We start from the raw sequence: 18,217 nt of genomic DNA on the forward strand, positions 1-18,217 counted from the left end.
TGGGCGCCTTGTCCGGCCTCATTCCGACGACCCTCCATCGCCTGTCACTAGAGATCACCAGACTTCGGCATCTCCCGGTCAATTAGCCAACAGAGATGAGATAATCAAAATCTTGACATTTGTTCAATAATCCGTGACCCATTAATATTGTATTTTAAGCTACGCACATCCCAATCTGCCTCATTTGAATTGGAAAAGCCAACCTTCCACCCAAAATATCCCCAGGTCTCACGCCACGCTGTCCAGCTCATATTGTTCAGCCCACTCCACGTCAGCACCGGGTCCCTCAATCACCCTCTTGGGGTTACAACGCTGCGGAGGGTATACAAACCACTGACATAGCATACATGCTGTCTACCTTTGTGAGCTCTTTACGGCGCTCTTTAAGAACTAGCTGGTTGCTTATCAGATCCAAGTGAACGGGCGCTTTCCAGCAGGGTCCTCTTCCGACTCTCCGGGCCATGACGATCCTATTACCACCGTGCGGGGACTCTGCTACAAGTTTGCCTACGTCGGTGCCTAGGTTGAACGCCGTATCCCAACAAGCTAGTGTCTTAAGCCCTGAGACCTGGCTATCAGCAACGGAGACGGTGCAGGACTGGCTCCTCCTGCTCTGCTCATCCACCACTCTGCTACCACCCGCCACCACAAACCCCAGTGGTTCTTATAACGATGTCGACTGAAGAGCCCCGTATGCCCAAGCAGCAGCAGCGAGAAGCGTTGCATCAGTTTCAAGAGCCTCGATCACTCCGATTCGCTCAGGTCGTATCGGCAGTTATCTACTGTCTCTTTGCCAGTGGGGTAATTTTCGGATACGCTGGTGAGCTTGCTCGTTTTGATCCTTCCTAAATTTCTATCGACATACGTTAGCTTTGAAACCTGTTCTGGTATCTGAGGGTGTGTATAGACACCTTTGTACGCCGGACGAAATCAAATCCCATGTTCGGGTATGCCGTGAGCAAGAGCTCCGGATGAATGTTATGTTCAATATCGCCGCTGTTACGACAAATGTATGTATGACGGCGTGCTTTATATACAACGGGAAGTATACTTAACCTCAACTCGTTCAGGTCGCTGCCCTACCTGTTGGGGCAATACTCGACCGTTTTGGCCCTCAAGTAACCAGTCTAGTGGGTTGCGTGTTTTTGCTCTTTGGACCAGTCCTTCTGGCTATTGCGCCTATGATACCAGTGGACAAGTTTGATGGCTTCATTCTTGGGTATCTGCTACTTGCGCTGGGTGGTCCCTGCATCTTTATCTCGACCTTCCAGCTCTCCAATGCCTTTCCTACCAATTCTGGCCTCGTTCTCAGTTGCGTGACTGGTGCGTTTGACGCCAGTAGTGCCGTTTGGCTCGCATACCGCCTTCTGTACCAGTCTACGGTCGATTCCGAGGACCAAGTCGGAAAGGGAAAGATCAGCCTTACCATTTTCTTCGCTTGCTACTGCATAGTTCCAGTCACCATCACCATTCTCCAGTTTACCATAATGCCGAAGCAAAGCTACAAGAGTATGGGCGAAATCGTCAGGGAGATTGAGACTGGTACTTTGGACCCCCACGAAGAAGCGGTGGATGATGACGAGATAAATGGCCTGACACCTCCACCAGCAACGGCTCGGGTGCTTTCTTCCACTAGCACATCTGTGGACCATGAACAGGATGGACACGTGCGCATTGTGGAGCCTGGACCGAGTGAACATACCGGCCTTCTGAGCCTAAGTCGCAAGAGCAACACTGCAGACATCAGGCAAAGACGGCGTTCCAGCGCCGTTAGCCAAATATCTGCCATTATAGGACAACAAGCCGTAGAAAGGGTTCAGAAGAAGGAAGAACACAAGAGAGCCATTAGCGGAGTTTGGGGTTCCTTGCACGGCGAGAGTGCTCTGCGACAGGTTGGGAGTCTCTGGTTCATGTGAGTTCGAAGTGAATTCATCTTGGTTCCCATCACTTATCTTCACAATCAAGCCTGGTTGTTCTATTCGTCATGCTGCAGATGCTTCGAACCAATTACTTTATTGCCACTGTTAGGCCGCAGTACGAACACCTCTTGCAATCCTGGGAGCTATCTCTCGCCATTGACAGATTTTTTGACTTGGCCCTTCCACTTGGCGGTCTTATATCTATTCCATTCATCGGCATATTGCTCGACCATACCTCGAGCCCCCTCGCACTGTCGGTGCTAGTGCTGTTCGCAGCTGTTATAGGTTGCCTTGGCATTATTCCCCATTCTTTGACCGCCGGATATGCCAATGTCGCTCTTTTCGTTGTCTATCGACCATTCTTTTACACCTCAATCTCGGATTACGCAGCGAAAGTATTCGGATTCGAAACGTTTGGCATCGTGTACGGCCTCATTATATGCACCTCTGGCTTATTCAACCTCGTGCAGTCCGTCCTCGACTACGCGACAATCCATGTGCACCAAGGTAACCCGATTCCAGTCAACATCGGGCTCTTAATTTCAGGCTTAGTGATAGGCTCTATTTTTGTTGCTTTCGTTGAGGATCAGGTTAATCGGATCAAGAGAAGCAAAGCGCGTGAGGCATTGGAGGAGGCAGAGAACATCCAGGAGGTCGTGGTCCCAGATGGGTCGCCTGCGTATCGTTAGCCTTTACGAGTTGTCTCGTAGGGTTGCTTTCATCGTTCCCATCATATGCATGACCATGTCGAGATTTCCCTAGTACTGTCTGTCACCTTTATACCAGGGCCAGGAACGCACGAGGCAGTGCGTGTAACAGCCTCCGATGTACCACCCCCTTCTTTCAAAGCAACTCTCATAGCAAGAATCCACTGGGATCAGCTGAAATCATGGTACAGTCAAATACAACCCGTTTTTTTTATATATTGAGAGCAGTCTTAGTCTGGAACTGTGGACATACCCACAGAGTTGAAGAACTCTCTTCGCAAATTCCGATTTGCAAGGAGAAGTGCAGGTAACGCAGCGTTGATCGGTATGTCAGCACCGAAAGTCGACACACATATCATAACATCATTATTCCACAGTCAAAGTCAACAAATCGAAGCTGATAATGGAAGAGGTAGAGGTATTCGATTCCATTTCAGTCGATGACCTTGCTGAGGGTAACAGCATATTCACGTATTGTTCCCCAAACTTGAACATTGATGCCTGCGTTTTCCCGCAGAACTGCCGGAGAATTCCCCGCGATTCGTTCTGATGTCATATGAGCTCGAGCATCGGGATGGCCGAAAGTCCTTCCCTTTGATCCTGATCAACTGGGCGCCTTCCACCTGCGAGATCAGCATGTTGACGTTGCACGCAAGCGCTTTTTTGCAATTCCAAAATGCTGTGAGTTTCGTTGCTATCTTAATATGACAAGGACCGCTAATGCTGTGTATCAGGCTGATGTTTCAAAGGCAAGTTACGGCTGTCTTGTGTTTATGAGTCTGAATGAGTAAAAAAATGGGATAGATAATCGAGATTAGGGACGGTACCGAGTCGCTCACGAAGGACGCCATCGATGCGAAGCTCTTGACTTAGCTCCATCAATTAGGGGATATGCATGTCATGCCATACTGAAAGCGCATGCATTGTATCAATAGACACGAAGTGATAGCATATCTAGTCATCGCTTGTTTGGGGGTTCAGTACATGCTAGGTACGAGTTGACTATGTACAGCATAGATCCTGTAAGCTGTCTGAGAGGCCTGACGCCCCGTCCCATTGGAATTGCAGCTGAGATGGAGTTCTTTAAACCAGACAATGTTCTTCTACGCATGCCAGAATGCCGTCCGGTCGTACATGTTCAGAGTGGACGGGTTGTTGTTTCTGAAGCAGCGAAAAGTGAAGAAACTTCAGGGTCGCCAGTTTGCGTTCATCTTGGCTGTTCTGATTCCGGGCCTAAGAACAAACAGTGCTCATCTCCTTACTACCCAGTGTATGGCTGCTCTGCGCCTGCTTGCGACCAGAGCGCATGCGGATCGCTGTGCGTTCCCTAGAGTATTAGATGCTTTCACTCATCGACGGACACTGGCTGCGGTCGCTACATGTGCACATGTTCAATCGCTCCAGTCGTCAGCGAAAGAATGGAAACCTGGCAGCCGTCGAACTGGCCTCGTTGCGGTCAAGAGGGGAATGATGTCCCTCTGGGATGATCACGGAGTCAGGATACCCGTCACAGTCCTTCAGGTATGCCACACATCTCATGTTTTCTATAGAGGCAAATGCTTGCGCGCTAGGTGGATCACTGTCAAGTTACGGCTACCATCTCAAAGAGGAAAAAAGCGTCTTTGGAATGGTATCACGCGGTGCAAGTAGCAAGTTCAGACCGGACCGCTAAGACAACCAAAAAGGCTATGCAGGGTCATTTTGCTAAGGCGGGCGTGACGAACAAACATGTAGTACGAGAATTTGAGGTGACGGAAGATGCATTACTCGAGCCAGGTCTGAAGAAGTCAACCTCAAAGGCCATTAGTCCCTCTAACCACGTTTACAGGCACAACTTTGTCTTCTGCACATTTTGTACCGGGGCAGTTTGTCGATTGCACTGGTACATCGTATGTTCGTCGGACTGTGCGTGGCACTGGGCGCTGACTTCATTATAGGATCGGCAAAGGTTTTCAAGGCACTATGAAGAAATGGGGATTTGGGGGCTTGCGCGCTAGTCATGGCGTGTCCATATCGCATCGATCTCAAGGTTCCACGGGACAGCATCAGGTAGGTACTTCACTATTTCCTCGAGCTACTCTAATGGATGATACAGGATCCGGGTCGTGTGTTCCCCGGCAAGAAGATGGCGGGGCGAATGGGAGGGGACCGCATCACAACACAGAATATGTTTGTGGTCCGGATCGATACAACTTTGGACCTCATATATGTCAAAGGATGCGTACCTGGCCACGACGGTGGCTATGTTTTGGTGAGAGATGCGGTGAAGAAGATGCATTGCGAAGCGATGGTGAATGCGGCCAGGGGCCTCCAGGTCTTGCCTGTGGCAGGGTTGCCATTCCCTGCAGGAACGGCGGAACTTGCGAAGTCCTTACCACCTATTCTCAATTCTCCCACACTAAGTAGAGATCCTTTTTTAGCCAGAGACTAAATGTGCGATTAATTCTATTCGTTGACATGAGACTTGGGCAAAAGATGCTGGGAATATGTGGCCGAAAAGACTAACTTGATTACATAAGCGGCTTGCCCTAAGCTGCGTGTCGCCCCTTGTCGGGTTCCGTGGGCATTTCAGCATTAGTGACACTCTCCTCACAACTTAGTATATCTTCACATCACTCTACAATGTGGATTTTGAACTGGTTTTACGACGTCTTGAGCCAATTGGGTACGTCCTGCATGTTTAAGCCTTCCCGCATTTCTCAGTTTGCACATGCAGGGCTGTTGCACAAGAACGCCAAAATCCTCTTCCTCGGGCTCGATAATGCGGGCAAAACTGTGAGTTCGGCGATATTATTCCACATTGATTCGCAACATGCAAACATCCTGGCTAGACACTTTTGCATATGTTGAAGAACGACCGTCTGGCTACCCTGCAGCCCACTCTTCACCCCAGTGTGTTCGCTTTGTCACCGATAGCGTGTGTTCTCACTCGATTTCTAGCATCCGAAGAGCTTGCCATTGGGTCGGTTAAGTTCACGACCTACGATCTCGGTGGCCACACCCAAGGTGAGTGTGGTTCGTTCAAATTAGCGTCTGGTACCTGATGCGCTGATAGCACGGCGTCTCTGGCGTGACTATTTTCCTGAAGTCGATGGTATCGTGTTCCTCGTCGATAGTGCCGATACAGAGCGATTTGCAGAGGCAAAGGCAGAATTGGATGCTCTGCTTTCTATTGAGGAGTTAAGCAAGGTGCCTTTCCTCATCCTAGGGAACAAGATCGACGCTGTCGGTGCAGTGAGTGAGGAGGAGCTTCGACACCATCTGGGCCTTTATCAGACGACCGGCAAGGTGCGCCATTGTCATCAATCATAGACGAAATGTGTTAATCAGACTATAGGGCAAGATTCCTTTGAAGGACATCCGCCCCATTGAACTGTTCATGTGCTCGGTTGTTATGAGGCAGGGATACGGGGAAGGTACGCCTGTTGGTCTCTGGCCTTTTTGCGGTCATTGAACTGTTTCTCGCAGGTTTTCGTTGGCTGTCTCAATATGTGAGCATCCTGCGTTCATTGAGAGACCTGAAACTGATGTTCGCCCTAGATGTAAATGTGGTAGGGATACATGTACGGCTTCAAGTCCCCGCGCTCAGTCCAACCTTCCCATTTGCTGATTCCTTTCTTCTCCGCTGGCATTATCCTTGTGTTGTCTTAGCATACACTATCGCTCTCAATAAACATGCCAAAGGCGTCACATATTGCGCACCGACATGATCGGTTTTGTTGGACGCTAGGCACATCGTCCTACAGGTGACTCGCGCACAGCCGCACAGCCCTGGAACACCCATACTTAAGTTCATGCATCTTGCTGTATCAACCCATCCTGTCCTCTTCTAGTTCACCGTGCCATCTCGCATCGATTACTGATTTCACACATGCCCATTGCTCAATTCTCCCCTCCGTCCGGCCCCCCTCCTCCAAGAGCACTTCGAGTGTCATATTTCACACCCGACGATTGTCGACGCTTCGCCGTACGTGGATGGGCCCCTCTCGATCTCTCAGAGGATGCACCACCCATTGGTGGAGTATCCGTACACGATTTCGTGCAAGCTTATAGTGGTCTCTTTGAAGCTTCGGCATCCTTTTTCAACTCGCCGCTTTCTTACAAAGAGCAGTTCATCCGAGGCACAGAGGGTTCTGAAGACGGTTACAATCGCGTCACAGGAGAGAAAGAAATGATCACCATCAGGACTGCGGACACCACGCCCGAAGATCTCCGTCAAAGAGCTGCTATATGTTGGGAGTTGTGTGGTAGGATCATGCTCGATGTGATCCAAGACATCTCCAGCAGTCTCTGTCTCGAAAACGATGACCTGCGTGACATGGTCGCGCCATGTGCGACTTTGCCACCTTCTGGACAGCGAGTAGCCACGTTGTTACGTATGTTTCGCTATGAACGAGGTGCAGGGACACCGCTCGGGAACGAACCTGGGTTACGAGATAGGCGAATAGTGGCGGAGCGACATCGAGATCTGGGCTTACTTTCACTGGTCGTTGGCTCCTCGCATGGTCTTGAAGTGTGGGATCCCTACGCCAATGCGTGGTATGCCATCGAGGAACATCAAGCGGCGCCTGGCAGGCTCACTGCGACCATTCTCGCTGGGGAAACACTGGCTCGCTTGACGAATCACAAATACAACCCCGGTGGCCATCGAGTGGTTGTGTCAAATTTGGACGACAGCCCATATCGATTCAGCCTTGTGTATGCCTTACGAGCGCATCACCCTGTCCAAGTCGACACTGACCGTTTGACAACTTCAATTACCGGCACATTCACGCGACCCTTGGCTGCTCTGACCGCTGGAGAACTGTACAGCCAGATCTCCAACGCTCACTTCAATATCAATGCAGACATGGCCCAGCGCCGCAAGCAGGAAGAACGCTTGAAGGTTCTGCGTGATCAGGCCGAACGCGTTACCGGCGTACAGGCGTCCTAGCCAACACGATATTGTGATTGAAGAGGTTGGACGAACCAACAGAGTTGTAGTCATCCAATCGCACAAATAGAGTGTACAACTCGATATATCCTTTTAATGTTGTATGTTGTATGGATGATTACCCGGACACGCAGAATTATGGGGTGGAAAGATGCTCTAGATGGTAGAAAGGTCGCTCGTTACAAAACCCCCTTCGTGCTGGGTACATCGTTACCTCCAGTACGCTCAACGGCTTGTTTTATGGCCAATGCGAGTGCTTTGAACGCAGACTCGGCTCTTGAGATTTTAGTGAGACAAATGACAGAAGTGGCCCCTTTTGCACTCGCCTATGGTGGTCATTTTCACCCCTTAACACGTCCACATGCATCGTCACCCCAGAGGCTATCGCAAAGGAGTGCAATATGTGAGGAATCATTTCCGTCGACAGCTCTCCAATCTTCTCTCTCCTGAGGCCAAGCTCTGTCACGCAGAAGGGACGCGACGAGATATCAACGACAGCTCTCGCCAGGGCCTACGAAGAAGTACAAGTTGAGAGGTTGGGGGCGCTTCTAGGGTATTGGCAAAGTACACTTACTTCATCCAGAGGAGCAAAGCCAGTTCCGTATCTTTTTATCCCTTTTCGCTCCCCTAATGCTTTTTTGAAGGCCTCCCCTAGAGCCAAAGCGGAGTCCTGTGTATGAACATAAGCCAGAGGTGCGACCTATTTCATTCGGGCAACTCATCTGCGGTATGATGATCGTCAATCCATAGGTCACCCTTGCACTTCATGGTCAATGACATCCCTCCATGTTTTGCAAGCGCATGATACATCTGGTCCGTGTCAATAAATAGTCTCCACTGGGGAACGGCAGGCCTGCTCAACATGGTCCAAGAATCCAATGCCTGTGGAGACTTCGATGACCTGTTGATCGACGCCTGGGACATTGTCGAGTTGCAAGAATACCTCCAGCTCGGTTTCGTTTGTTTTGCGGGTCACAGTGGCAGAGCGACTCGTTTTATCAGACATTGTCGTAGAAGATGTGGACAGCGAAAGTGCAACAGGAGGCAGCGGTACCTCAATTTCACTTGCTCTATGGAGACCCCTACAGAAATGAGTGTTCCGCGGAGACCTCGGCTGCCCGTTGAACAACTTTCGGTATGGAGTTCATTGATGCAATGACATGTCTTTCTGAATCAAATGCACTATAGATACATATGCACGCAATGTGTGGGAATATCAGCGAAATTCCGTCCGACACTCGTGCTCTATGAAATATCATAATCCCTATTTCTTGAGTGTGCTGAGGAACGAGGCGACGTCTAATCCAGCGTATTCATCTTCTGCTGGCAATTCTTCCAACCCATCCAGGACGCTCTTTTGCGACACCGGCGCCATCTGCGCTCTGTCAGCCCTTCGTTTTGCGGAGGCTGCATCTTCTTCATCGGTTGTCCGTCTAAACAGATCTAGCACCAGATCGGTGTCCATCGAAGTTAGATCAGTATTCTGCTGATTGACAACACTGTTGGCGATGTTCAACTTGAATCGTTGCAGGCTGCAAAAGGAAGGAACGAATCAGAATTCTGATCATAGCTGGACGTGTCAGCTGTGCTCACCCCATAATTTTCTCTTCCAGCGTGCCCTTAGTAATCAACCGGTAAACGTTGACGACCTTTTTTTGTCCCAGTCGATGGGCCCGATCCATGGCCTGCAGATCTTTCATGGGGTTCCAGTCATGCTCCACGAAGATGACCGTGTCAGCCCCTGTCAAATTCAAGCCCAGACCTCCGACGTGTGTTGTGAGCAGAAGACAATCAATGGTAGGATCAGCATTGAAAGTCTGCACCGTCGCATGGCGTTTCGTGGCATCTGTCGTACCGTCCAAACGCATGTAGGTCACAGTCGGCATGGTCGCTCTGAAAAGGTCTTTCTCGATTATATCGATCATCTCTTTCATCTGACAAAAGATAAGGACTCGATGCTGAGATGCTGTCGTGAGCGAGCCGCTGTAATCCTCCTCGTCCGATGTGCCAACGCCACAGTCTGTGAGAATCTGCCTATATGTAGTGTTACGAGAATCAAAGATGGGTGCGTTGAGATAATGTAGCCGGTGCCTACCTTAGCGCTAGCAACTTGGGAGCATTTTCTAGCTTTCTGGCATCTCCAGCTTGAACGAGTTTGCCTTTGAATAAAACACCATTTGTACCTTTTAGTACAAGAGCAGGATGATTGCACAGTTTTCGTAGGTACTGCAGCGATTGGAAGACATGTTGTCGGTTGGATCCAGCATTTTGAGTGGCTTCAATCGCCTCTGTACCACCTTGAGATTTGGCGAAGTCGTCGTACAAGGCCTGCTGGAGCTCCGACAAGTCGCAATAGTAGTCTTGGATAATCTTGGGTGGCAAGTCCTTCAGCACGTCCTCCTTTAAGCGACGTAAGAGGAATGGCAGGACTTGTTTGTGGAGAGCCTCCAATGCAAGTATACCTAGACGAATAAGCACCAAGACGAAGGCATCAGCTTGGACATACCCGCTTCCTGATGCTTCGCAGAACCTTTCTTATCGCGACTGGCAAGAATAGGCTTGCCAAAGCGCTCATTGAAAGCCTGTTCTGTGCCGAGAAATCCAGGCATGAGGAAGTCAAATAGACTCCAAAGTTCCAGCACATTGTTCTGAATGGGTGTGCCGGACAGAATCAGGCGATGCTCGGCCTGGATCTGCTTCACAGCCTTCGTGATCTTCGCTTTTCCGTTCTTGATTATGTGTCCTTCGTCAAGGATGCAGTAATGCCAACTGAAACGGGAAAGGTCACCAATGTCGTTTCGAATGACATCATAGGACAAAATCACAACATCGTACTTGGACAACGAACTGAGAATTCCCTGCCGATCTTTGGAGTTACCTGTGTATTGGACGGGCCGGAGATTTGTTGTATAGGTAAGAATCTCATGATACCAGTGACCGATAAGAGTGGGTGGACAAACCACAAGAGATGGAAGGTGAACAGAGTCGGGGGATTTTGTGATTGCGTACCGTTCGGCTCGTTCATGGTGTTTGCTGGCTAGAATACAAATGGATTGCAAAGTTTTCCCTAGCCCCATATCTGTGACCAGATAAGCAAAAGAACGATCTCGGTTGATCGAGCTTACCATCGCAAAGGATACCATGAAGATGATACTTTGCAAGAAACGCCAACCAATTAACACCTTCCTGTTGGTAAGGTCGTAGGTCTGCCTTGATCAACACGGGAATCGGGTAATTCTGGACTTGAGTCCCATCCAGTAATTGCGACAGAAATTCCCTTTCGGCAACGCGTCGTTGAAGCATATCAGGGGAAAAATCAGGAGGATCAGGCAGTCCAGACTGTGAGACGTTAACCCATCAATGGACCTAATCACCTGAAGGTCTCACCTCTAATGGAACCATCTTTACTAGAGATGCAAATACGTTCGTCGCCATTAGCCGAACGTTCTCGTCGGGATCGCTCATACGACCGAGAATCGGTACAACGAGGAAGATCACGTACGCCAGCGCCTTAACGTTGAGCTTTTCGAGCACATCTGTAATGGCATGAGCCGTTGTCATGTCAAAGGACAACGAACAAACTGGATATCATCTCAACAACACCCTGTCGGTTGGTTACCGTTTTTGGGTCACCAAGGAAGGGAAGCCCTTCTTCGATCAGACAATGCATTCCCTCGGAGGTGAGAACATCGCAGAGGGCGGCAAACGAACGGGCCGCCGCAAAGCGAATGACCGCAAATGCACTTCTTGATGCCTTTGCTACACTCCGCAACAAGTCGGCAATGCATGGGTAGAGGCTCTGTTCCAAGCTGCCAACGACAGTTGCAAGTACTTCAAATGAATCGATGACGCTTTGACCCAGGTCTTTGTCATTCTCTATCTTAGCATCACTGTCTTCTAAGTAGATTATCAGATCATGCTGAGTTCATCCCGAATCAGCAGCTCACCATCTTTGAAAGTTTCTGTGATGTTGCGTCCCATTACTTCCCAGAGGGCGGGAACACCCTGCATGAGGTCCGGACCAAATAGTTGAGCCAGTTGTCTCAACGCAGACTCACAGCCTCGCCTCTGCAATTTCAGATTATTATCCGAGGCGGTATGGCTATCATCTTCCTTGTGCTTCAGACCTTTATATGTGGATAAGCCAGGTGACACAGTGAGTATTCCGTCACGTATGCGAAGATCGAAAATTGGTGTCTTGGAATCGTCCTGGCATAAAAAGGTACAGAGATTTTTCACAACTTTGGCGCTGACCGCACTAGGAACAGGAGCAGTGTTGAGGAACCCTCGACGGACGAACGTAGCAATGGCTCTCGCAAAACGGATCTGCAATAATTCGTTCTTCTCAAACTAATCAATAATCAGCTTGCAGCAATTATCATGATATTGGCGTGCTTACCCGTACGCCATTCATCAAGCTTCGAACGAGAGGATTGAGTCGCGAAGGAACAACACCGACCGCAACAGTAGCGCTTCCAACCGACGCAAACAGACGGACGTCGAGTTCTTCTTTCTTGCTGATGTATCGCGCAGTATTCGAAGCAAGAAGCTGCCTCTTGTCTTCCAGAGCAGCGAGATCTTTCTTCCTCCGAGCGAGAAAAGGTCTGAGGAGGTCAAACTTCGACCCAGTGATATCATGAACAACGTCCACGGTAAATGGGTCATTGGGAGAGCTTGCAGGAGGGATTATCGGTATTTTGTCTTTAGGAATTTTCGGATCCTTCCGAAGAGTATCCACAAACGCTTGATATTCAGTTTTCAATCGAGAAATATCCATGGTCATCTCATAGTATGAGAGCGGTGGGCCGGTTTCCAGCATGTCCAGCAGTTGCGCACCCAAAGGTGATACCAGCGAGTTTGGCTCTGGACCGTTTGATTGGATTGCCAAGTCACATCGAGCCCATTCCTCCAGAATGACAGAAGAAATGCTTCTTTGCAACACGCTCGGGGATCTCATGTAGTGGTCCAGGATCGGAAGGAATGTTGTTGAACGCGACTGGAGATAGATCTATTTATCACCGATGTTTAGTCAGGAATAACTTGGACTCACCGACCCGGACCATGCATGCATGAGATATGCAAGGCTCTCGGCTCCAGCAAGCTTGTTCTGCAGAATAGCGTCCACAGATATGAGGGAAAAATCCTGCGCAAGCATGCTTTTATCAACGTTATAGGTAGACAGGCCATCTCGACCGCTGACGACAGCTGAGAACAACAATGCTGCATCAATTGGTGTTCCCAATGGCGTCAAGACCAGTTCAAACCATGCTTGTAGCACCATTTGCGTCACGCCTTCCAATTTCGCATGTGAGTTGAGTAGCTGAATAGCAGAACGCCAAGCCGCCATGCTTGATTGACGTATGTCGGTTCTCTCTTCAAGAACGATATCTTGGAACAGAAGCCGCAATAATGGCTCGGATATCCAGTCGGGTGTGAGAGCCGGTATATCGAGAAAGGATTGAAGGGTTTTGATCACCGATAGACGCACACTGGGTAAAGTGTGCCTGAAGAGTGGATACAGGACAGATATACGATCGCGCAGAGGGTGACTGGGGTGAGATGAGAAAGATGATGAAAACAGTAGAACTAGGGCATACTCCGCATCATCTCGGACGACTACTCCGATAACTTCACTGAACGACATCAGCTTGCCTGCATCCCAGGGTTAGTGGACGCAGGTCGGGCGTGTAAAAAGTTCAAATACCCAATAGTTGCATCACAGCGGCAATGCTGGACCCAAGATCGTCCTTCATGTCTACGAAAGCATCCCAAAGTATACTCAGGACAGTTTCGAGTTGATCCGGCATATAAACCACCAGCTCAGTGACTATGGGGAGCAGGCATGTGGCAGCCTCGGATTGCACATCATCATTGGAGTCCTTGAGTCTTCACTCTGTGAGCGCGCAACAATACTGGGAAATGCGGACATCATACCCGATGATGGCGACATCGACGACACCCTGCAAGACTTCTTTGCCCTGCCCATCCGGCTGTATCAAATCCCTTCTCACGGCCACTTCGTACTTGATTCCAAGAAGTCCAGCGTGCATGACCTCCCATATGCGTTGTTCCAAGCGACTCTGCGTAGATGACTTTCGAAAGATCTCCTTCGCGTCATCTTCCGAGAAACTCTGATGTACCATATCCAGCAGAATCTCGTGTACGTGGCGAACGCTCCGTAATGGCATGTGGAGCAAAAGAGAAGCAAGAGACTGAGACGCGGACTCTCGCACGGGTGCCACGGCCTTGATTCCCGTGTCATTCAGGACGCACGCAGAGGCCGGCTGTGGAACTGACTCACCGAGTCAGACACAAAGTCACCAAATCGGTCAAGGGCGAACACACAAAGCAGCTTTGCTGCTATCTCATTGCACCACCGTTCATGTTCATAGGCGTTCTGTTCGGTTAGAAATCCAACTTGAATATTCCCTGCGGTTAGCGAAGCCTTATGATTATAGCTGGAAGCGTACATACCTTGCATGCCACCAGAAGCTCCCTGAGTCCTCACCACTTCTCTCAACCCTAAGGCCGCGCCATGGCGCACCTCCCAATTGGGATTCAAGAGGTCGACTTCCAGTATATCCACCACCCCTTGCCACACCCAGACTCCCTCAGATACCGTTAACACACGTGTTCCTTTGGCAATATTATGCTTCACACTGACAGCACCTCCACCGCATGGGTTTTCCTCCCCAGAGAGAGTTGCTACATCAGACTTCTGCACATCCTCCTGTCGCCTGTGCATTGGACGAGTTTCTGGATGACCGTCGGAAGGCGAAGCAACTACTCGGACTCTATCAACCAGCATCAGGTTCTAGTCTATCGGATAATGAGGAACACACTTCGCATGTGGATCATTGCCCTGCTTCGACGCGGATGGTGCCACAATTCCTGGGTTCCCGGGCTTGCGTTTTCTCTTCAAGCGATTGAGCTCTCTGGCGGAAAGAATTGTTCTGTCAACATCAGGAGCAGGAGAGGGGGAAGACTTGATCTCAGGTTCCAGACTCAATCCATGCCCAGAAGATGGTGGAGGAGGAGATGGTTTGCTCGTTGGTCTCTGTGGCGTTCTTCTTTCGACTACGGGGCCAATGGTCGATTCGGGAACAGGAGACTCCGACTCTGCGATAGTACTGTGAGTATCAAGGGCGATTTTCTCCTCGGGAATCTCCATCTTAACATCTTCCTGCTGAACAAGACCTTGAGTCCATTCGCCATCCACGGTTTCCAGAAATCCTAAGCCGAGGCGACCGAGCGCCTCCTTGCGAGCACGATCTACATCTGCTGGTGTTCCCAACCATAACCCTTTGCCGTATTCTTCACCGGAACTGGCAAGCAATAGCGGAGATGCACGGAGAACGCTGGCAAGTGAAAAAGCAGGGAAAGGGGGACCAGGGCACTGGTGATTAGCCATATCTGGTAATGCATGTTCGTACGGAGACCAAACAGGAACGAGAGTGCATATTTGCGAGAGAGCTCGAGCAGCAGCAGAACGGGTTTCCGATGACTTGGAACGCAGATAGGGTAGAACCTATTAATCAAGAAGAGCGCATCAGTGGACGATATGGCAAGCCAGATAAATGTAGTAGCTACGAACTCTTCCGACGACACTCAGGACTTCTTGCCAGTCGTCAGAGGCGGTGGTTTTCCCAACAACGACTTTCCCTGCATCAAGCAGCACATCTTCGACTCCAGCATCTCTCCTTATACTCGTTGCCGCGAGCTGGCCAATCTGATCTGCAGCAGTTGCCCTGATCTCAGAGGACGAACCGGTATCTAATAACGTAAGAAGGCGATCTAGTCTGTATAATTAAGAACGGACGTTGAACCCGTCCAGTCAACAAACAATTACCTGACAAGGGAATAAGAACTCGCCGTGACATGTGACCGAAATATGCTCCAGAGACTTGTGGCCGCGGAATCAGTTGTCGGGGGCGAATGCGCTCCCCGCGGGCTAAAGGTGACCATGGTACGGTCGTGGTTTTATATATCTCTCGCCCCAATGCCACACATTTTGGTTCCGACAGCCTTTTTTTTTCGTTTGCGTCCGCCCCTCCCCCCTTGCAACAACACTTTGGGCAGCCTCTGTCGATATAAACGTGGTCTTTTAGTGCAATTCGATGGCTCAAAGCTACCCCCAAGCCGACCAATGGGCTCGCCCCTTACCACATGAGATTCTGTGCGCATGTCAGCTCCCTGCTTATCGGCATTGGACTAAGGCGGAATAACCTGCGCTTTCTAAGGCTCGCTTTCAACAACTTGTTTCGGAGTGGTTTAACCATCGCTACTTTGCGAGAAGCCATCATCAATGGTCGGGTGGATAGATTATCGAACAGGATAGAACTCAAGGCACTGAAAGCTTCGCGTCCTGATGGTGGACGTGTCGGGCGGAGCCTGCTTTGGAAAGTATGAGACACCATCAGGCCCTCTCCGGGTGTTTCTCTTATCGTAATTAGTTGTTTCTCCTCCCAGGCTGTCCTCTGCTAGACGGAAACCCCGTCAATGCCACCCTTTGTATATCGGAGCTACGAAGCGCCCGTCGTGCATACTCGGACTTGGCGGCCGCGCGCTTAAGAGCGCCGGACGGCAGGGCCATTCCCAGTTCGAGCACACATGAAGACGCGACCGTATCCATGCCGCCTCAATCCTCTACAGACGCTGGTGGCTGGGAAAAAAACAACCCATTGAGCTTGGATGCTGAAGTATGTCTCTCCTGTGTCTCTCTCTATGTTACTTATAACCGTGTTCTTTCTGCTTCTCTCTCTCCAAGAATCCCTGGCAGCAGTGGTTTGCTGATCTAGAGTTGAGGAAAGTCATCCGACAAGATGTGGAACGAATGTGAGTTTCAAGGCAATCATGTCATTTAGCTCTGATGGCATTACACCTAGTTTCCCAGAGATCTCATACTTTTCGTCCCAAACCGTCCGAGAAAATCTCACCGACATCTTGTTCATATACTGCGTGACACATCCCGAGATTGGTTATCGCCAAGGTATGCATGAGGTGGCTGGAACTATTCTTTTGGTAGTGGATAACGATTCCATCGATTATGGGGCTGGGATAAAGGACGACGAGCTTCAGGAATGTTGTGCTCGAAAGTCAGTGTCTGCCGATGTTTACGCTGTCTTTATGTCTCTCATGGAAGGTGCCCATCGCTGGTATGAGTGGCGAGAACCTCGGCGGCGAGACGTCCGAGGGCAGCCTGAAAGCTGGACTGCCCCGATTGTGCATGTTTGTAGGATGATTCAAGATCAAATGCTCAGGTCTGTTGATCCCGCATTATGGGCTCACTTGGACTCCGCCGGAGTTGAACCACAAATCTATGGCATGTGAGGCTCATTTCAAAGTGACGCATGAACTACCCATTGACATGAACCGTCAGACGATGGTTGCGCCTGCTCTTTACAAGAGAATTCCCTCTCTCGACTGCTGTGGCTATTTGGGATTGCCTCTTGGCCGCAGATCCATCTTTAGAACTCGCCGAGTGGGTCTGTGTTACTATGTTACTTCGCATTCGAAACCAATGTGAGCGCCGCAAGCCAGCCTCTAAAAGTCGAAGTTTTGGAATTGACCCCTATTGTGTTTGTAGTACTTTCAACGGACGACTATTCCACAATTTTGACTTACCTCCTACATTACCCCTCCCTCGACCAGGATATGCCATGGTTGTTAGTCAAGCAAGCCGCAACCATTCATGAGAATCCTGTGCCAACGACGGGTGTGACAGTAATGCTTCAAAATCGCGACATTCTAGAAATTGCCATTGAAGCGAAGTCTTCGGGTTTCCGAGAGGCTGCCCCAACCCGACCCGGTGAGGGGATGAGAACGGAACGCCCTCCGGAAAAAGCCCCTCTTGGCCTCACCGACGTAATAGCTAAACATCTCATGGAGCGTACTGACGCTGTGACGCTGAATCGAGCCTTCCTGTCCACTGTCACAGAGTTGCGGGTACGAGTTCTCTTGGTCAATGCGATATCTGTGTTTCTAACTACCTATAGAAGGGCCTCCCAGATCTCACTTCGACCCTTTCAAAAACGTTCATGACTCAGCCTGTCCCCCTGGGATCAACACCTGGGTCAACCAGTGAAGATACGCTCAGGTCTGCACAGTTTGTTTCGTTGTACACCGAGCAAGAACGACTGGGCCACGCCGTTGGGTGGGCGATCTCCGCTCTGAAGGATAACCCGTCATCACTTGATGCATTGCGTTGCCTAGAGACTGTACAGAATGTGTTGCTGCGAAAAGTGCCTTTCGACGCATCACGTCTTGAACCAGGCTTCTGGACCAAAGTGCCTTCACAAGCGACCGTTCCTCCTGATGCCTTGTTCTGTCCAACAAATCCTCGTACTAGCCTATTCCCAAACAAACTCAGCGGTGGCAACACCGCACCTGGTGTGGTGGGCATGAATTCGCGTCTCCCTCGCGTCCATGATGCAAGGATACCAGTGGATCGGAGAGTACAATCACAACCTGTCGTATCGCCAATGCCTCCAATGCCACCTCCAAGTCATGGAACGGTTATGACATCCCCTCAAGTAACAGAGATACCCGAAGCCGCCAATGGCTCTCAAAATGAGTGCACCGTGGAACCTGCCAAGGGAGGAAGAACAGAGGAAGATAGGCAGAATTTACTGGATCCTCTGGGGGTCTTGCGAAGATAA

The 18,217-nt window shown here is 50.0% G+C and overlaps 8 protein-coding genes across 8 annotated transcripts; 6 read left to right on the forward strand and 2 right to left on the reverse strand.

Annotated features, from left to right (window-relative positions):
• The first annotated feature begins 518 nt into the window (after nucleotides 1-518).
• Nucleotides 519-2,750, forward strand: DACRYDRAFT_19874 (MFS general substrate transporter). The gene is made up of 4 exons (XM_040771694.1): nucleotides 519-820; nucleotides 871-1,010; nucleotides 1,071-1,912; nucleotides 1,966-2,750. The coding sequence occupies exons 1-4, from the start codon at nucleotides 673-675 to the stop codon at nucleotides 2,606-2,608; spliced, it is 1,773 nt and encodes a 590-aa protein (XP_040632229.1). The 5' UTR covers nucleotides 519-672; the 3' UTR covers nucleotides 2,609-2,750.
• A 19-nt stretch (nucleotides 2,751-2,769) lies between these two features.
• Nucleotides 2,770-3,646, forward strand: DACRYDRAFT_19875 (glia maturation factor beta). The gene is made up of 6 exons (XM_040771695.1): nucleotides 2,770-2,811; nucleotides 2,861-2,951; nucleotides 3,004-3,081; nucleotides 3,144-3,307; nucleotides 3,361-3,375; nucleotides 3,431-3,646. Exons 1-6 carry the CDS (start codon nucleotides 2,809-2,811, stop codon nucleotides 3,497-3,499), a joined length of 420 nt encoding a protein of 139 aa, XP_040632230.1. The 5' UTR covers nucleotides 2,770-2,808; the 3' UTR covers nucleotides 3,500-3,646.
• A 254-nt stretch (nucleotides 3,647-3,900) lies between these two features.
• On the forward strand, nucleotides 3,901-5,075 carry DACRYDRAFT_61815 (ribosomal protein L3). The gene is made up of 5 exons (XM_040775681.1): nucleotides 3,901-4,147; nucleotides 4,198-4,402; nucleotides 4,455-4,515; nucleotides 4,564-4,675; nucleotides 4,722-5,075. The coding sequence occupies exons 1-5, from the start codon at nucleotides 4,094-4,096 to the stop codon at nucleotides 5,055-5,057; spliced, it is 768 nt and encodes a 255-aa protein (XP_040632231.1). The 5' UTR covers nucleotides 3,901-4,093; the 3' UTR covers nucleotides 5,058-5,075.
• Nucleotides 5,076-5,203: 128 nt separating this feature from the next.
• DACRYDRAFT_19876 (ARF/SAR) lies at nucleotides 5,204-6,287 on the forward strand. The gene is made up of 8 exons (XM_040771696.1): nucleotides 5,204-5,291; nucleotides 5,343-5,401; nucleotides 5,458-5,518; nucleotides 5,567-5,632; nucleotides 5,682-5,914; nucleotides 5,964-6,042; nucleotides 6,095-6,117; nucleotides 6,167-6,287. Exons 1-8 carry the CDS (start codon nucleotides 5,249-5,251, stop codon nucleotides 6,170-6,172), a joined length of 570 nt encoding a protein of 189 aa, XP_040632232.1. The 5' UTR covers nucleotides 5,204-5,248; the 3' UTR covers nucleotides 6,173-6,287.
• A 312-nt stretch (nucleotides 6,288-6,599) lies between these two features.
• Nucleotides 6,600-7,511, forward strand: DACRYDRAFT_29558 (uncharacterized protein; the record flags this gene model as incomplete). Its single annotated transcript, XM_040774316.1, has 1 exon — nucleotides 6,600-7,511. A coding segment is annotated over one exon (912 nt), but the record flags the coding sequence as incomplete, so codon positions are not given.
• A 149-nt stretch (nucleotides 7,512-7,660) lies between these two features.
• On the reverse strand, nucleotides 7,661-8,590 carry DACRYDRAFT_19877 (IGPD-domain-containing protein). Its single transcript, XM_040771697.1, has 5 exons — nucleotides 8,422-8,590; nucleotides 8,282-8,369; nucleotides 8,134-8,231; nucleotides 7,886-8,070; nucleotides 7,661-7,835 (listed from the first exon to the last, which is right to left on the reverse strand). The coding sequence occupies exons 1-5, from the start codon at nucleotides 8,563-8,565 to the stop codon at nucleotides 7,739-7,741; spliced, it is 612 nt and encodes a 203-aa protein (XP_040632234.1). The 5' UTR covers nucleotides 8,566-8,590; the 3' UTR covers nucleotides 7,661-7,738.
• A 122-nt stretch (nucleotides 8,591-8,712) lies between these two features.
• On the reverse strand, nucleotides 8,713-15,524 carry DACRYDRAFT_113489 (uncharacterized protein; the record flags this gene model as incomplete). The annotated part of the gene is made up of 18 exons (XM_040769637.1): nucleotides 8,713-9,091; nucleotides 9,153-9,593; nucleotides 9,655-10,021; nucleotides 10,066-10,638; nucleotides 10,685-10,898; nucleotides 10,947-11,095; nucleotides 11,142-11,456; nucleotides 11,507-11,909; nucleotides 11,959-12,555; nucleotides 12,610-13,108; nucleotides 13,157-13,211; nucleotides 13,264-13,445; nucleotides 13,494-13,851; nucleotides 13,905-13,976; nucleotides 14,034-14,353; nucleotides 14,402-15,087; nucleotides 15,154-15,358; nucleotides 15,409-15,524. 18 exons carry the CDS (start codon nucleotides 15,522-15,524, stop codon nucleotides 8,824-8,826), a joined length of 5,820 nt encoding a protein of 1,939 aa, XP_040632235.1. The 3' UTR covers nucleotides 8,713-8,823.
• A 136-nt stretch (nucleotides 15,525-15,660) lies between these two features.
• DACRYDRAFT_113490 (RabGAP/TBC) lies at nucleotides 15,661-18,217 on the forward strand (the record flags this gene model as incomplete). The annotated part of the gene is made up of 8 exons (XM_040769638.1): nucleotides 15,661-15,735; nucleotides 15,800-15,962; nucleotides 16,013-16,258; nucleotides 16,327-16,394; nucleotides 16,445-16,885; nucleotides 16,939-17,081; nucleotides 17,146-17,504; nucleotides 17,555-18,217. Exons 1-8 carry the CDS (start codon nucleotides 15,677-15,679, stop codon nucleotides 18,215-18,217), a joined length of 2,142 nt encoding a protein of 713 aa, XP_040632236.1. The 5' UTR covers nucleotides 15,661-15,676.

This window comes from Dacryopinax primogenitus (assembly GCF_000292625.1).
Source record: "Dacryopinax primogenitus strain DJM-731 SS1 chromosome Unknown DACRYscaffold_2, whole genome shotgun sequence".
Classification (NCBI taxonomy): Eukaryota; Fungi; Basidiomycota; class Dacrymycetes; order Dacrymycetales; family Dacrymycetaceae; genus Dacryopinax; species Dacryopinax primogenitus.

What these genes read in the sequence shown, in the direction of transcription:
- DACRYDRAFT_19875 (XM_040771695.1), top strand. An exon ending in AGGTAACGCAGCGTTGATCG is followed by an intron (nt 2,952 to 3,003) that starts GTATGTCAGCAC and finishes ATTATTCCACAG; the next exon opens with TCAAAGTCAACAAATCGAAG. An exon ending in AGTCGATGACCTTGCTGAGG is followed by an intron (nt 3,082 to 3,143) that starts GTAACAGCATAT and finishes GTTTTCCCGCAG; the next exon opens with AACTGCCGGAGAATTCCCCG.
- DACRYDRAFT_61815 (XM_040775681.1), top strand. Translation starts at nt 4,094, where the DNA reads ATGATGTCCCTCTGGGATGATCACGGAGTCAGGATACCCGTCACAGTC. An exon ending in TACCCGTCACAGTCCTTCAG is followed by an intron (nt 4,148 to 4,197) that starts GTATGCCACACA and finishes CTTGCGCGCTAG; the next exon opens with GTGGATCACTGTCAAGTTAC. An exon ending in GTTCCACGGGACAGCATCAG is followed by an intron (nt 4,676 to 4,721) that starts GTAGGTACTTCA and finishes TGGATGATACAG; the next exon opens with GATCCGGGTCGTGTGTTCCC.
- DACRYDRAFT_19876 (XM_040771696.1), top strand. Translation starts at nt 5,249, where the DNA reads ATGTGGATTTTGAACTGGTTTTACGACGTCTTGAGCCAATTGG. An exon ending in GCAGCCCACTCTTCACCCCA is followed by an intron (nt 5,519 to 5,566) that starts GTGTGTTCGCTT and finishes CTCGATTTCTAG; the next exon opens with CATCCGAAGAGCTTGCCATT. An exon ending in TTTATCAGACGACCGGCAAG is followed by an intron (nt 5,915 to 5,963) that starts GTGCGCCATTGT and finishes ATCAGACTATAG; the next exon opens with GGCAAGATTCCTTTGAAGGA.
- DACRYDRAFT_19877 (XM_040771697.1), bottom strand. Translation starts at nt 8,565, where the DNA reads ATGTCTGATAAAACGAGTCGCTCTGCCACTGTGACCCGCAAAACAAAC. An exon ending in TGACGATCATCATACCGCAG is followed by an intron (nt 8,232 to 8,281) that starts ATGAGTTGCCCG and finishes ATGTTCATACAC; the next exon opens with AGGACTCCGCTTTGGCTCTA. An exon ending in GGTGAAAATGACCACCATAG is followed by an intron (nt 7,836 to 7,885) that starts GCGAGTGCAAAA and finishes TAAAATCTCAAG; the next exon opens with AGCCGAGTCTGCGTTCAAAG.
- DACRYDRAFT_19874 (XM_040771694.1), top strand. Translation starts at nt 673, where the DNA reads ATGTCGACTGAAGAGCCCCGTATGCCCAAGCAGCAGCAGCGAGAAGCG. An exon ending in TCGCCGCTGTTACGACAAAT is followed by an intron (nt 1,011 to 1,070) that starts GTATGTATGACG and finishes CAACTCGTTCAG; the next exon opens with GTCGCTGCCCTACCTGTTGG. An exon ending in GTTGGGAGTCTCTGGTTCAT is followed by an intron (nt 1,913 to 1,965) that starts GTGAGTTCGAAG and finishes TTCACAATCAAG; the next exon opens with CCTGGTTGTTCTATTCGTCA.